The 15,600-nt window shown below is 53.8% G+C and overlaps 1 protein-coding gene across 1 annotated transcript in view; it reads right to left on the bottom strand.

Moving 5' to 3' along the window:
* Positions 1-579: 579 nt before the first annotated feature.
* Positions 580-15,600, bottom strand: part of RANBP10 (RAN binding protein 10) — a 102,033-nt gene continuing 87,012 nt past the window's right edge. Inside the window, exons 5-14 of the mRNA XM_011932014.1 lie at positions 15,158-15,180; positions 12,383-12,567; positions 9,321-9,433; positions 7,739-7,847; positions 7,479-7,627; positions 7,079-7,283; positions 6,189-6,310; positions 5,590-5,735; positions 4,843-4,954; positions 580-4,081 (exon numbers count right to left, since the gene is read on the bottom strand). Coding sequence (XP_011787404.1) covers positions 3,951-4,081; positions 4,843-4,954; positions 5,590-5,735; positions 6,189-6,310; positions 7,079-7,283; positions 7,479-7,627; positions 7,739-7,847; positions 9,321-9,433; positions 12,383-12,567; positions 15,158-15,180 — 1,295 coding nt within the window. The 3' untranslated portion in view covers positions 580-3,950. The remainder of the gene's footprint in view (positions 4,082-4,842; positions 4,955-5,589; positions 5,736-6,188; positions 6,311-7,078; positions 7,284-7,478; positions 7,628-7,738; positions 7,848-9,320; positions 9,434-12,382; positions 12,568-15,157; positions 15,181-15,600) is intronic.

Here is a 15,600-nt window from a genome sequence, read left to right as displayed (position 1 = left end):
TTCACACCATTCTCCTGCCTCAGACTCCCGAGTAACTGGGACTACAGGCACCTGCCACCACGCCCAGCTAATTTTTTGTATTTTCAGTAGAGACGGGGTTTCACCATGTTAGCCAGGATGGTCTCGATCTCCTGACCTTGTGATCCACCCACCTCGGCCTACCAAAGTGCTGGGATTACAGGCGTGAGCCACTGCACCTGGCCAATTTTTGTGTTTTTTGTAGAGACGGGTTTCGTCATGTTGCCCAGGCTGTTTTTGAACTCCTGAGCTCAAGGGATCCACCTGCCTCAGCCTCCCAACGTGCTAAGATTATTGGTGTGAGCCACTGTTCCCGGGTTCTTTAGGTGAATTTGCTACTTTTTCCTTGTCTAAGATGAAAGCCGTTTCAAGAGAGAACTGAGGTTTAAGTACCTGTCCTCTTTGGGGTCTTACAAATACAGTTTCAAGGGTCCTTGAGGAAGGCACCTGAGGGCCTGGGCACTTGAGAGGCTGGGAAGGGCCCAAATCCTTTAGGACAGGATGTGTCACAGAAGGGGTGCCAACCTCAGTAAGACTCAAAAGAGACCAGACACACATGACTGCTCATGGATGTGTATTTTAATAAAAATAATTCTGTCAAAATACAACAGGAGTTTTTTTTTTTAATCTCTCAAGTACAATTTTAATAAGATGTTTTGTGTTAAGAGTTCTCTCTCCATCCTCCCACACCCACAAGTTTCATGCTAATGCCAAGTATCAACTCTCGAGGACAAAGGCAAAACCAGTGTGCACAATGTGGAGGATGTCTGTTTCAGCTGTAGTTACTAATGGAGGAAAACCCGATGCAAAGAGGCGAATGCCTGAGGCAGCCAGAGGCCACAATCTGGCCACAGGTCTGGGTGCATGAGACTGGCAGTCTAGTAGGGCTCCACCGCCTGGCTGCCACACGGGTGCATACCTGAGTTGTGAGCAACCAAAGGAACTTTCAGCTCTGACAGTTCTCTGCCTTATCTTCTTTGTGCTTGCTTAAGGAGTGGGAAGGCGCTGGGTGGCCAGGCAGTCCCCACTTCTGTCTTGTGGTGTCCATTTTCATGGCCTGCACCCAGCCACAGACTCATGTGGATGGGGATGGGGGTTCTGGCTTGCTATGAGTGCCAGTTTTTGCTCTGGAAGGAGTGACCATTTGGTGCCGCAAGGGGAAAGTGAGTAGGGAAGGCTGCTCCCCAGAGCCAGACAAACCAAGAAAGCCAGGTCTTCCTCCTGCCCCCACGAGTCAGGTCCAGCCCTTCACCAGGGCTCCCCCAGGTGCCTTTCCCACTCTAGGCTCCTGGAAGCAGGCTGGACTAGGACTGGATGTGCATAAGGGGCACCTCCGGCTGGCAGGCAGGCCTGGACTCTCAGCAAGAGAGTGGGCTCAAGCAGCTTGGTTTTGGCCCTCTCCACAGCTTGTGGGGCAAAGGCTTATGTCCCAAAGGTGAGCTGCCCAACTGGGACAGAGAGCCCCTCTGGAGAGGAACAGAGTAAACAACTTGGACTCAGCTGAAACAGTGAGATAAGGCACAGAAAATGGGGAGGTGGCCATGGGTACCGAGTGCGAGCCAGGCAGACACCCAACCCCATGCAGCACACAGCTGTCCTGAGCCCTCCTGGGCCCTCTCAGCCACTCCACAACCTAAGCTCAGGCACCCATCCTCATCCCTGACACAACCCTGAAGGTAGCAGCTTCTCAGATACTGCTGGAGGGCACATCAGCCTAACCCCTCATGGGGCTTATCTGCCATTCAGTTTCAGGACTAAATAAACAGTGCTGCCCAACCCACAGGGATAAGGGATAGTCTCAGCTCGGCTACTAATTTGCTGTGTGACTTTAGCCAAGTCACTTATCTCCTGGGTCTGTTTCCTTATCTGTAGCAGGAGAGGAATGGGGGAGATGTTCACTGAACCCCATTCCAACTGCAAAAGCCTGTGGTTTCAATTCCCAATCCTGCTAGGCTGTGATCATTTTAACAGCCTGATGTTTCCAGCCTCTGGGTTTGGGAGCTAGGTAGCCCCAGGCTGTCACAAGAGATGAATTTCCTTTACGGACAGGACACCTCCTAACAGGCCATGGTCTATGGGCCTGCCAGCCCCAAGGACCAAGAAAAAGCAGCAGCTATAGGATCATTTCCCAAGGAAGAATTCTGAGAGCACAGGGCCCAGGGCCCTGGCCCCATCACCAGCAGTTGGTCCAATTCAATCATTTTTCTTGTTGCCCAGCTGTGGGCCCAGTGAGGCCTGGTGAGCAATGAGTATCTCAGGCCACACCAACCATTCCCATGTCCACCAATATGGAGCAGGAGCTTGCACAGCCCAGATTCAGGCAGGGACTGAAAGTTCAACTTCTGGCCTTGCCATGGCTGACCCTACTCTTTGCATGGGCGGCTTCTGCACTCCCCTCACACTGTGAAGCACGTATGATAATTCCAGCCCGTCCTGGTGTTCCTCTGTGTAGGCTTCCTCCCTTTCCTCCTCCAGGGCAGCCAGTCCTCTCCACAGATGGGCCACCCCAAGTCCTGGCAACCATCTCAGCCTTTCCTTTTCTGATTCCCCAATGGTAGTGGGACCATTTTTACTCCGCCAGCTGTGAGGATCTATCTGAAACAGCTGGTGGGACATCTGTAAAGCTGATGGAGTCCCATCCTCTGGCCAGCAAATACTCCCAACAGTCTTTCCTAAGACTGGCTAGGGTCCAGCTGCAGGGAGCTGTCTGGTACAGTGGCAGTGAAGTCTGGCCTAGGGGATCAAGGATTCCAAACACTCCCTGGAGTAGCAGCCCAAGAACTTGCCTCCACAAGGTACTGGTTTCTCAACAGAAAGCATCCATTCTCTCAGAGCTGTGCAGAGATGGTGAAGATCCAGGCAGGAAGAAAGCAGCCCCTGTACTCAAGGGCCTCTGTCCCAGGAATGGAGTCTTCTTTCCGGCAGCCTGACACACAGAAGCTCTCAGGACGAAGGCAGGTAGTTTCCAGGCAACCAATTTAGAGTAAATGTATTATTTGGCCATCTTAACAACAAGGGAAGGTAGGGTATTGAAAAGGGAGGAAAGGGGAGCAAGGCAGGCAGTGGGAGGTGGGGTAGAATGGTAGATAGTGTGCTGGCCAAGGACCCTCTACCTCTGCTGTGTGGCCCTGGGTCAAGTTATCACTTCTCTGGACCCTTGGCCCTGTAGTTCTCTGCTCCGTCCAGCTCTCAGGGGCCTAAGGACCCACAGTTTTTGGGATGCTATAAACCAACATAACCATGCCCACTAAGTGGCCCACCAAACCCTATTTGGGTTTCCTAGGCTGCAGCTCGGCCTGTGACTCAAAAAAGGGGGAGCAAAAAATAAATCACTTGGCTGAGGTGACAGAGATGATTCTTTTTTAATGAGTTGGACTCAAAGAAAACATGGTGCCTGGACAGCCTCACCCAAGAGGTGCTGGACCACTAATGCTACGATAAATACTGTCTTTTTTTTAATATATATATATTTATATATATATATATATATAAAATCTCATTTGTTTTTTATTTATGAAAATAATAAGCTATCACCAACTTGGATAGGCTTCATCACTAAATTAGCAGAAACCAGCTCAGCACAAACTCTCCAGAGATAAATACTGGTGGCTCAGTCAGGAGAAAAAAAATTAAAAAACCCCAACCCTTCCTCAAAACAAACCACCCCCCTTTCAAAATAGAAGGCGCTACATGAGAGTAACCAGCCAATACTGTGTCACAGGCCGCTGCACGTGAAGGGGAGAGAGAGAGACTGAGGGGGTGGTGGGCAGAGAAAGGAAGGAAGGAAGGAAAGGGAGAGGGGGAAAGGCCAGGCAGGAGGAGTGGACTCTGTCCATGGCTTCCCAGTCCCTGCACCAGGTGCCTATGGAGGGCAGGGCAGCTCCAGCCCTGGGGCCAGCGGAGGGCCATCCAGAGCCAGCCAGCACGGTCAGCTAGTGCAAGTAGTCGTCGACTCTGGCAAAGGAGCAAGAACCCAGGCCTGCTCGGGCCATGAGCCGGAGACACTCAGATGCCTGGCCCAGGGCGAGCATCAGTGGGGGCTGCTTTGGCAGGTTCTGGGACTCTGTGGAGGAAAGAAAAGGCCTGGTCACTGCCCTGCCCAGGGTTTGGGCCCAGGTCAAAGTTCCCTTGGGAGTGGAAGGAGGGGGCAGTGGACAGATTCTCTTGGAACAGAGTGTTCAGTACCTCTGTGTAAGTGTGTCCCAGCCACCAGGCCATGGCCCTGAGGTCATGCCAGGAACCTGAGGTCCTTAGCCCCATGTAGAGCACCGGGCTGGCCTGGGCCCACCGCCATGGCCTAGGACCCATCATGAACTCAGCTGAGCAGATGGAGGTCAGGGTTTAGGTTCAACCATGGGAGCCCAGGAGTCCTGAGTCACCAGAGAGGGCCTATGCAGAGCTTGCTGCCCCAGTGTGGACAAACAGCTCTTACTGGGGCCGATTGGGGTGGGGGGTGGGAACCACCCAGGTAGCCATGGGTCAGCTTCTGTTTTTGTTAGATCCACTCATCTAGGCCAGGCATGGTGGCTCACACCTGTAATCCCAGCACTTTGGTGGGCTGAAGCGGGCAGATCACCTGAGGCCAGGAGTTCAAGACCAACCTAGCCAACATGGCAAAACCCCATCTCTACAGAAAATACAACTAGCCAGGCATGGTGGCATGCACCTTAGTCCCAGTGACTTAGGAGGCTGAGGTACGAAAATCGCTTAAACCTGGGAGGCGGAGGTGGAGATTGCGGTGAGCCAAGATTGTGCCACTGCACTCCAACTTGGGCTACACAGCACATTTTGTCTCTAATAATAATAAAAAATAGATTCACTCACCTAAAATGGCGCTGTTGAGGGCAGCACACACAGGTTCCCTCTGGATGGGGTCAAGCTGCTGGCCAACCGGGCAGCTCCAGGGGTCTGAGTACGCCAGCAGGCTGAAGGCATCCTACAGGACAGGGCATTCTTTTTTCTCTTTTTTTTTCTTTTTTTTTTTTTGAGACGGAGTCTCGCTCTATCGCCCAGGCTGGAGTGTAGTGGCCAGATCTCAGCTCACTGCAAGCTCCGCCTCCCGGGTTTACGCCATTCTCCTGCCTCAGCCTCCCGAGTAGCCGGGACTACAGGCGCCCGCCACCTCGCCCGGCTAGTTTTTTGTATTTTTTAGTAGAGACGGGGTTTCACGGTGTTAGCCAGGATGGTCTCGATCTCCTGACCTCGTGATCCACCCATCTTGGCCTCCCAAAGTGCTGGGATTACAGGCTTGAGCCACCGCGCCCGGCCTAGGACAGGGCATTCTTGAGAGGACTGTGGCACACACCATAGCCTGCCCCACTACCTGTGGCTCCAGAGGGAGACAGGGCCCTGCATGATGCCCAGCCTGGAATGTGGGGTGTAGGGTCGAGCAGGGCTATACTCTCCCCAGAGCCTGGACACGCATGTCCAGTGGGCCCAGATGCCCCACTTCCCTCTGCAGACCTGGCTGGAGCCTACTCTTTCCTGCTGCCCCCTGGACTCTCCTGGAGCCACCCTGCCCCTAACACCAAATGGGGCCTGCTCTGCATGAGGTCTGGCTCATCCGTGTACCTGCAACATCTCTGTGTGGGCCAAATTCTTGCCGTACTCCCGGCCCAACTGTTCACTCAATGCCTGCAACTCGCGGCCAAACAGAATGATCCTTTCTGTGGCAGCCTGGTTGCCCCCGCAGAGCTGCCGCCGAGGATGCCCGTCATCTGCATCCAGAACACAGTGGAGAATACATTAGGAGAGGTGAGGAAGGAAGGGCAGGACTGGGGTGGGGCAGGAAGGACTGGAAGGAACAGGTAAGGGAGCTACAGTCAAGGCATTCTTCTCTTCGTCCACTTGGCGCACAGTCTAGGGTACAGGGAGGACTTGGAAGCTGTCCCTCTTCCCAGCCCGCACAGATGCAGGGTGTCATTAGGGTGGCCACACTCTCGAACACACTCCAGCCTCAAACACAGGTGGTCTTGGTACAGGCCAGGGCCTTCGTACATTTGGAGCCACCTCAAGGACCCATCCACAATCGGCTAAAGAGGCAGTGGACAAGGTCTGGCTGGAGCTTCTCAAGATGCCAAAGCCTGCCTAGCCCAGCTCCTCCCAGGGGAAGAGGGCACCCAGATTGCACACTGCCCTCAAAGAATAGCACACCAGGCCGTGGCTCTCACCCATGCTGGACTCATCCGTCTGTAGGTCCTCATGCTTGTAGGCACCATTAACAATGCGTGTGGACATGCTTCCTAGCACACCGTTGGGGTAGTGCTCTGCCTCCATCTCCATCTCACTGTCGCTGTGGGGAAGGGTTGAGGTGGGAGTTGGCCCAGGGGGTGTGGTTGGAGCAGCCTGGTTGGGCCTCCTTTCAGGCTATAGCCATGGGTTGCTGTGGGTAAACCGAGGACCCCCCAGGAACATGAAAGGACAGCTCAGGCTCCCAAGTCTTCAGCACTTGGCCCCTACTGTGACACCAGCTATCCTCAGAGGCCTGTCACCTGATTCCCACCCTTGTCCCAGTGCTGCCTCTGTGATTTTCCCCTCCCTGGCCCTCCTCTGAGTTCACACACCTCTTCTACATATTCCCCAATCTACTGACTGGGCCTCATGGCCCCCATGGGCATCTCTGTGGCCTTGGTTGGGAGCCAAACCCAGGTCAGCCTTGAGGTGTATCTGGGGATGCTGAGAGCCACCTAGAGCTCTAGCCTGCAGCTTAGCTTCCCCTGCCTGCCCAACCTGGCTGTCTATAAGCCAGAGCCAGGGGAAGCTCCCTCATGATGTACCTGAGGGTTCTCACAGGCCCGGCCTCTTTGGAGGAGACCACATCCTCAGCCTGGTATCATTGGAGCCTCTAGAGAAAGCCAAGGCCAAGGAAAGTGCAGCTAAATCATGGGGAGAACCAGAAGCCAGAGCTGACATCTGGCCCGGTGGGCCAAAAGCTAGGACTCTAGGCACAGACCTGAGATGGAGGCTGGGGGTGAAGGGCAGGGCACTCAAAGGATAGACTGCAATGGGCCCAGCTGGCATGCGGCAGAAGGCAGAGGAGGAAGCAGAGCAAGGCAGGCACCTGGTCTCCTGGTTACTGGTACTGCTGTGGGGCTGGGACTTGGTGGAGTCTGTTGAGTTGGACTCGGAGTAATTGACGGAGGATGGGGAAGAGGAGGACGAGGAGGAGGAGGACGAGGATGAGGAGCTGGGTGCAGGGTATTTACTGTGGTTCTGTTTGCTCTTGGTAGACACGACGCCATTGCTACAGCTGGGACTGTCTGCTCCTAGAAGCCAGGGGGACAGTCAGAAGAGGAGGGGCAGCTTGCCCTCAAGTGGAGCCCCAAGAGTAACCACAGTGGTCCCATTTCCCTTCTCCCAAATCCAGCAGCCAGCCCAGAGCCCAGCCTAGGAAAGGGTATGTGGGGTGGCCTCTCTCCTCCACACCAGTTCTTCCCAGAGCCCTCTGGAGAGTGGCTGACCTGTGTTGTGCATGTGGGAACTACTGGGGCCATGTCGGGGGCTGAGGCTGGGGGAGCCAGGATAGCTGTCCTGGGACTTGGGGCTTCGGGAGCTCAAGCTGCGGACCTCACTGTCCGTCCCATTCACCATCTCCACAAACTGCCGGCACCTGCAGAGGGAGCGGAGCAATAATGCTCTGGTTGTGGTCCAGGCTGACGTTCCCACCACCAGCTGAGAGGGGCTGGACTCTGGGGGAACTGGGGTCATGCCCAAGACTTACTTGAGCATGAAGAGGAGGTTGGGGTTGTGCTCCAGCAGCCCTGGGTAGAAGCGCTGGGTGGTCTCGATGGCCTCGCCCACACGGCCCTCCAGCACCAGCTTCTGGATCTCTGCAGGGTGCAAGAACACAGCAGTGAGCAAGGGCTACAGACCTCTCCCACAGCCACACGCCTGGGATGCTACCAGCCTCAGGGCAGGGGCCGGCCATGATCAGATGGGCTGGCTCAGAGTGCCTTGCCAGCTTGAAATGCTCACAGGAGAGGAGGCTGGAGAAAGAACCTGACTGCCCAGCCCAACAGATCCTGGTTTCTGCCAAGCGTGAGAGTCCTCAAGAATACGGGGAAGATGGAGGGGAAACTCAGTCCAAAAGCAGGAGGGTAAATGCGGAGGCCTGTTCCTGCAAGGCACATGGTGCCAGGAACCTGAGGGCAGGGTAGGGCCCCAATTGGGGCAGCATGATCTGGGGATGGGCACCCAGGCAGCTTGGTGGCCTGAGGGGCTCTTCACATAGACTCCTCTCTTTCCAGGCCTCACAGGGTAATGGCAATGAAATCACACTGGTTTCTGATCAGGGCTGTGCCTGGTGGTCTTCAGGGGTTGCAGCATGCCCCCTGCTGGGAGAGGAGGCCATCCTCCTCATGCTGGCACCTCTAACGTTGACACCTCTCAGGCCATCAGCATCTTGCTGCTGCCTTTTTGCTCTTGCCATGGGGCCTGGTGCATCTCGCTGGGAGCAACTTCAGGGTCTGAGGCTCTCATTCATAGATCCCAAGTCTGGGATCCCTTTCTGTCTGGCTGGCTGAACACAGCTTCTCTGGGAGACAGACGCATGCATATACAGAAGAGACCGCAGGCTCGGAAAGGGGCAGGCAGGCACTCACAGACACGCATATCCACATCCACTCACCCTCACTCTCCTTTTCTCCTTCTAGCTCCTCGCTGGGCTCTTTTTCCTCTTTTCCAACACCCCTCCTTCCATGAAAGAGCCTCCAGATACACAGCATCCAGGCCAGCATCAACACTAGGAGAGCTCTGGCCAAGCGAGGACTCTAGGTTGTCAGCAAAGGGCAGGACCAGAGGTGGGGAGCAGAAAGCAGTGCCCCCACAGCAGTCACTGAACACTGGCTTTGCCCTGTCTGACCACTTCAGTCCCCTCTCTGGCTAGGAATAAGCAGAACTACTAAGGCTGAGTAAATGGTGAGAAAGGCAGAGAGTTTGGTAACAGGCAAACAGTCTTCCTGGAAGACCATGAAGAGGAGGCTGAGAAGAATCCAGGATTCAGGGGGAAGGAAACAAGCAGGGAGGAAATGAAGGAATGGAACCAGCCATGCCAGGGCCTGGCCTGCGCCCAGCCTTCAGAATGTGCATTAGGGAGGCTGCTCTGAGACATCTCCATCCTGCCAACTGTCCATCGGGGCAGTGCCATCTTGAAGGTGGGACAGGAACATGGCCTTGGGCTGCAGGCTGGTCATGAGGACCAGAGCTGAATGGACTCCTGACAAGTGAACCAGGGTTGGCATGAGCCAGAGAGCAGAGTTAGGGACAGGTGAGGGAGGAAAAGGGGAAAGCAGAATAAACCTTACTTTGTCTGTTCTTTATGGATGCCTGTTCTTCCTGAATCGGGGTTTCAGTCATTCGAGCAAAAGTCGTGGCTGTGGCACAATACCCATGATGCACGAGGTAAGATGAGACCATGCTAGAAGAAAGGAAGAGCTTCAGGTGACACTCAAGAACTGCACTTCTCACTGACCACCCGATGGACTCAGGGCAGATTACCTCCCCCAGAGGTCTCCCTAAACACGTCCTGGAGGTGTAACCTCCACAGAATGAGAATAAAGGGGCTGAAACAAAATGGAAACTTCCCCCATGGTGCCCCGTGGTCACGAAGTCAGGCTGCGGAGGGGCTGTTCACCACATCTATGCCCACAGTTCAGAGGAGTGGCTGCAGTTTCTCTGAGACATGATGCCCACAAGTAAGCGAGTACGATAACAGAAGTACACACACAGGCACACTCCTCACAGGTGGCTGCCTCTTTGGGAACTGCAGCAAGCCTAAGAGGCCAATGGTCTCATTGATAGCATCCCGAAACTGCAGCCAGTCAGGTAATCTGGCAGCTTCCCAGACAAGATGCATGCCACATGCACACCTTCTTCAGACACAGGAGCCCCTCTGCAGGCTGTGCCATGTACCTGACAGAAGCATTTCAGTCCCCTAGGTGAACCAGCCCTCAGCAGTTCCAGCTCTAGCGAGTGAGTGATGGGAAGCTAACTCACAACCCAGAGTTACACCATGATATGCCACAAATCAGGGGCCCAAGAAGCCAAGCGATCAGGCTGATTTTGCCAGGCAGAGATAGGCAGCAGCAGGGCCAATGGGAACAGAGTCACTGGGAAATGGTTTGGAGGAGTCTGACTCCCAGTAGCCATTTTACCCCAGCAGAAGCTGGCTGAACAGTGGCACATGTGTGTACACATATAGAGCAGAGGCTGAACCCTCAAATCTGATGTGTACAGGAGTGAATATCTTGGTGTGTGCATGTATCTGATGTCATTACTGTAACTCTAAACACAAATGTCTGAAGGGTTGTCAGGTGGAAGGCACAGAAGTTTGGGTGTGTGTTCCCTCAGGCTTTAAGGGGTAAATGAGATAATACACATAAAGTACCTGGCAGGAAGAAGTCCATAAATAAGACTTCTTCTTATTATGAAATGATATATTACATAATATTATGGTATAAATAATAATTATCAGCTGGGCGTGATGGCTCATGACTGTCATCCCAGAACTTTGGGAGGACAAGGTGAGAGGATCACTTGAGGCCAGGAGTTCAAGACCAGCCTGGCCATCATTGCAAGATCTCATCTCTACTTTAAAAATAATTATTGGCTAGGTGTAGTGGCTCTCGCCTGTAATCCCAACACTTCGGGAGGCCGAGGCAGGCAAATCACTTGAGCCCAGGAGTTTGAGACCAACCTGGGCAACATGGCAAAACTCTTCCCCACAAAAAATACAAAAAACTAGCCATGCATGGTGGTGCATGCCTACAGTCCCAGCTACTCAGGAGACTGAGGTAGGGGAATTGCTTGAGCCCAGGAGGTCGATGCTGCAGTGAGCCATGACTGCGTCACTGCACTCTGCCTGGGCAATACAGTAAAATCCTGACTCAGAAAAAAGTAAAGTAAGTATAATTATTATTATTACACCATATTATTATTATAAACACAAGGGGAAATATGAAAAATTCTTTCCCTACAAGAGGGTTACCTACACAAGTAAAAGAGAGGAAATTACCAGACCTTCCACTAGAGGAAGCCAGCCAAAAGGCTTGTGACAAATTTGTCTCTGTGATAACATAGCCATTATCAATATTCATTAAATGAACTTATATAAAACCATAGTACACAAATTATATGCAGGTCTTGGCAAATGCTACATATGAACACAAACAAGCACATGGATACACACATGGACAGAAACACCTATGTGCTATGCCGGACATGGTAGCACATGCCTGTGATGCCAGCTACTCAGGAGGCTGAGGTGGGAGGATCACTTGAGCCCAGGAGTCCAACCTAGGCAACATAGTGCGACCCCATCTCAATATTTTTTTAAAAACCCCGAAACAAAAACACATCCATGTGCTGAGCCTAGGCCCTGAAAACTGAGAGGATCAGTTCCTCCTCTACACAGACTTGGCATCTTCACCCCTCTCCTTGCCTATCCTACCAAGCCTGCTATGGGAGTGGCACTGTCCTGGCCATCCAAGGAAGTCCTTGTCATCTGCTCTGGGGGACTGGGAACAAGAGGCAGCAATGCTGTTTTTCCTGGGGAAGGTCTGGCCACCTAGCCCCTGCCTCAGCCCATCCTTGGGGTCTGCCTCAAGGGACAAAGGCTGTACAAAGAAACCAGTGTGCACCCCAACCCCACCCCAAGGACCCTAGCACCCTGGTGCTTTTGCGGGGCAATGACCAGAGGTAGTGGAAGCCTAGCTGTTCCCCGTGCCCATGTGCACATCCTTGGGAGCCAAGCTAACACCCACCTCCTGGCAGAGTGGGTACTGGTCACTGCCTCACTAAGGCTTGCAGATGGCAAGTGCAAGAGAAACCCAAAGCTGGCCTCCCTTGGGAGTTCAGTGACACTGGCTTCCAGGACAGTCTGGGAATTAATCAGCCAAGGAGCTAGCTTAGCTGGTCCTAGGGAGGACTCCCTTCCCTCCACCACTGCTACAGATGAATGAGACTCAGCTGGATGCTGGGCCCTGCGAGGTGGCCTCAGGCCAGAGTCACCGCATCATGGATACTCCCTATGGTAGAAAAAGGGTCCACAGAGGAAGAGACCACAGGGCATCCTCTGCAAAACGACCTGGTGAAGGAAAACAGCCCTGCTGGTGATCTTATATACAGGAGCCTCCAATCTGGCTGAGAGGCAAAGGTTTAATTAGGAGTAGCCCAGAGAACTTGGCGGGAACTGTCCATCTGACGAGAGAGAAGCAGGAGAGCTGCAGGCTGAATCGCCCTGGGAATGTTTCCCAGAAAGGATCCACCCGCTGGAATTTCTAAGAACAGCTTGTAGCCCTACAGGGGCCTAGAGTGAAGTGGGCTGGGGTGGGGTGGGGGTAGGTAAGGGCGGGAGCAGGGCACTCACTTCTGCAGCACTGCCTGCCACTCGCCAAGCCGAGCACTGATGGGGAAGCAGTGGACCGTGCCCTGGACCTTGGCACGCCACTCCCGCATGTAGTCCTCAATGTCAAACAGGAAGGGCTGCTGACCAAAGTTGGCGTCCACAATCTCCCCAGGTGTCTGCAGGCCTACGGTGGGGTAGAGGTTGGCCTGAGGAGGAGAATGAAATGTCAGTCAGGCCCTGAGGGCAGTGGGGTGGTAAGGCCTCACCTCACCTCCATGGCTGCTGCCGGCCCATGCTCGGGCTGGAAGAGTTGCAGCAAGGCTGGAGGAGGCAGGGCAGAGCCACCTCTGTCCACCTCCCTAGCAGAGACATTATGCCCCAAAGCTTGAGGGAAGAAAGCAAAAGAAAAGCAAGCAAGGCACATCATGGAGAGTGTCCTGCCCTGTATCAGAGGCCATTGTGTCCTCAAGGCCTAAGAACACTTTCTGGAACTCAGTCAAGGCATACAGAAATGGGCTGGGCTCCACAACCCTGCAGACATGCCCATGAAGGTCTGCTGCAATAGTGGATCATGGTTCCTCTTGGAAAGTTCCAGGGCCAAGGATCTCTCTGCCGCAAAAAAACAGACACATGAGGCTGGGCACGGTGGCTCATGCCTGTAATCCCAGCACTTTGGGAGGCCAATTTAGGAGGATCGCTTGAGCCCAGGTTTTCGAGACCAGCTTGGGCAACGAAGTGAGACCCTATCTCTACAAAAAACAAAAAAATAAAAATTAGCCAGGTGTGGTGGTGTGCACCTGTGATCCCAGCTACTCGGGAGGCTAAGGTGGAAGATGGCTTGAGTCCAGGAAATTGAGGCTGCAGTGAGCTGCGATTCTGCCACTGCAACCCAGTCTTGGTGTCAAGAGTGAGTCCCTGCCTCAAAAAAAAAAAAAAAAAAAAAAAAATAGATACACGATGGGGTAGGCAGAGATGGGATGACACAGGAAAGGAGGGAGGAGGGGAACATGGCAAAAGGGAACCAGTGGTCTAGACCCCTGGTGCTGGCAAAGGGTGAAGAGAAGCTACCCTTCCTGTTAGAGGCTCACTAAGAGGAGGATCTTCTGGCCAGTAGGGTGTAGGGCTCCCTGCTTTCCACCTAGCCTCTGCCATGACTGGCTTTTGTCCGGTCCCTCCCTCACTTGATGGTTCCTGGGGCTCCCCGCTGCTACTATCCAGAGCCTCACTAGCCTCCTCCCCACTGTCACTGCAGATGGTCTTCAGGGCCCTCAGTCCACTCTTCATCCCGTGCTCAGGCCATGTTCCTTCCTGAGTACCATGCACTTTTTTTCTTTGAGACAGAGTTTCGTTCTTGTTGCCCAGGCTGGAGTGCAATGGCACGATTTCAGCTCACTGCAACCTCCACCTCCTGGGTTCAAGCGCTTCTCCTGCCTCAGTCTCCTGAGTAGCTGAGATTTACAGGCATGCGCCACCATGCCCGGCTAATTTTGTATTTTTAGTAGAGACAGGGTTTCTCCATGTTGGTCAGGCTGGTCTTGAACTCCCGACCTCAGGTGATCTGCCCACCTTGGCCTCCTAAAGTGCTGGGATCACAGGCGTGAGCCAGCGCACCCGGCTAACCATGCATTTTTGTATCTGCACAAGGTGTGGGACCTTTTCCTGTATGCTGGCTTCAGCCCACCATGGGCTCTGCACACAGAGGACCTCTTGCTTCCTTTCTTTCCCCTACCACCGCCACACCACAGGCAAGGCCCGCCTCCTCCAGCAAGCCTTCCCTGACTGTCACTGCCCACAATGTCATCCCCCATACCTTCTTGCATGTGGATGCATACTGGCCATGCTCATGCCTGGTCATTTCATGTCACATCCCCATAACTAGACTCTTCCCTAGTCAGGGTCAGCATTCTCCACCTGAATCTGTTCTCTTTGCCTAGGACCACAGCCCCTCTCTGGGGCTTCCAGGTAGGAGGGAAGGATTCTGAGCCATAGACTGGAGGTTCTAACAGGACCCTGGGTGCTATGGTCTGGGCTTCAGAGGCCCATAAGATCACAAAGCCATTTCCTGGGGCATCACTGGGGTGTCTGGGATCCCAAAGCAGCCACCAGAGTCAGCAATCCTTCCTTCCTTCCAGAACCCAGCCAGAACACACAGAGGCAGGCCAGGCTCCCAGCATCCTGGGTGGAGGCACTGCATGTGATTAGGCCTGTGATGACTCATAATAAAGAGGTACTGGGGTACAGGTACGGGATGGCTGGAGGTGAGGATACACCCTGAACTAAGCAAGCAGAAAACCCCATCCTTTTATAAGAAGAGAAGACCCCACAAAGCTCACCTCTCTGGCTTGGGGGTGCCCTAGGTAGTAGCAGATGAGTTCCCCTAGGGCACTGGCTTTCCTCAGGGATCTCTGATGGGTATGTACAGGGACTGGGTTCCCTCACAGTTCAGGAATAATTCCCTACACTCTGCACCCCAGGTGACACAGAGCTGGCTTAGACCAGCTGAGCCATGGAGCTATCTTCATTCCACCACCCTAACCCCCCTAGGCCCACATCCGCCTCTGGAAATGCCACAAATTACTGTCACCTGCTAAGAGTCGTAGGAAGACCAGACCTTGCTGCTGGAGAGAGAGGAAGGCCAGCAAGTGCCCCTCCTGGTACCCTCAAGCTGACAGCATGGCACACATCCCTGGTTGGGGAAAGAACCAGACTCCACACCCTGCACTTGCAGGTACCACCATGCCCACCCCGGTCAGCCCCCAGAAGCCCAGGAGGGGAAGACCCAATAGTAGTACTCACCGGGAGGTCTGTGAAGGCTATACCTGTGGGGGGAAAGAACAGTCATCAGGGCCAGCCCCTGGGGCTACTCTGCCTCTGCACCCCATGGTGGAGCCAGTGCTAGGGCCGGGTATTGTTTTTTTTGGTTTCTTGTTGTTGTTGTTTTGAGACAGAGTCTCCCTCTGTAGCCCAGGCTGGAGTGCAGTAGGGCGATCTTGGCTCACTGCAACCTCTGCCTCCTGGTTCAAGCGATTCTCCTGCCTCAGCCTCTCGAGTTGCTGAGATTACAGGTGCCCACCACCACACCCATATTGTATTTTTAGTAGAGACAGTGTTTCACCATGTTGGCCAGGCTGGTCTTAAACCCCTGACCTCAAGTGATCTGCCCGCCTCAGCCTCCCAAAGTACTGGGATTACAGGCGTGAGCTACTGTGTCTGACTGGGCAGTTTTTTTTTTTTTTTTT

Source organism: Colobus angolensis, unplaced genomic scaffold (assembly GCF_000951035.1).
Source record: "Colobus angolensis palliatus isolate OR3802 unplaced genomic scaffold, Cang.pa_1.0 Scaffold93, whole genome shotgun sequence".
In the NCBI taxonomy this organism is placed as follows: domain Eukaryota; kingdom Metazoa; phylum Chordata; class Mammalia; order Primates; family Cercopithecidae; genus Colobus; species Colobus angolensis.
This window is presented reverse-complemented; position numbering and strand designations above follow the sequence as displayed.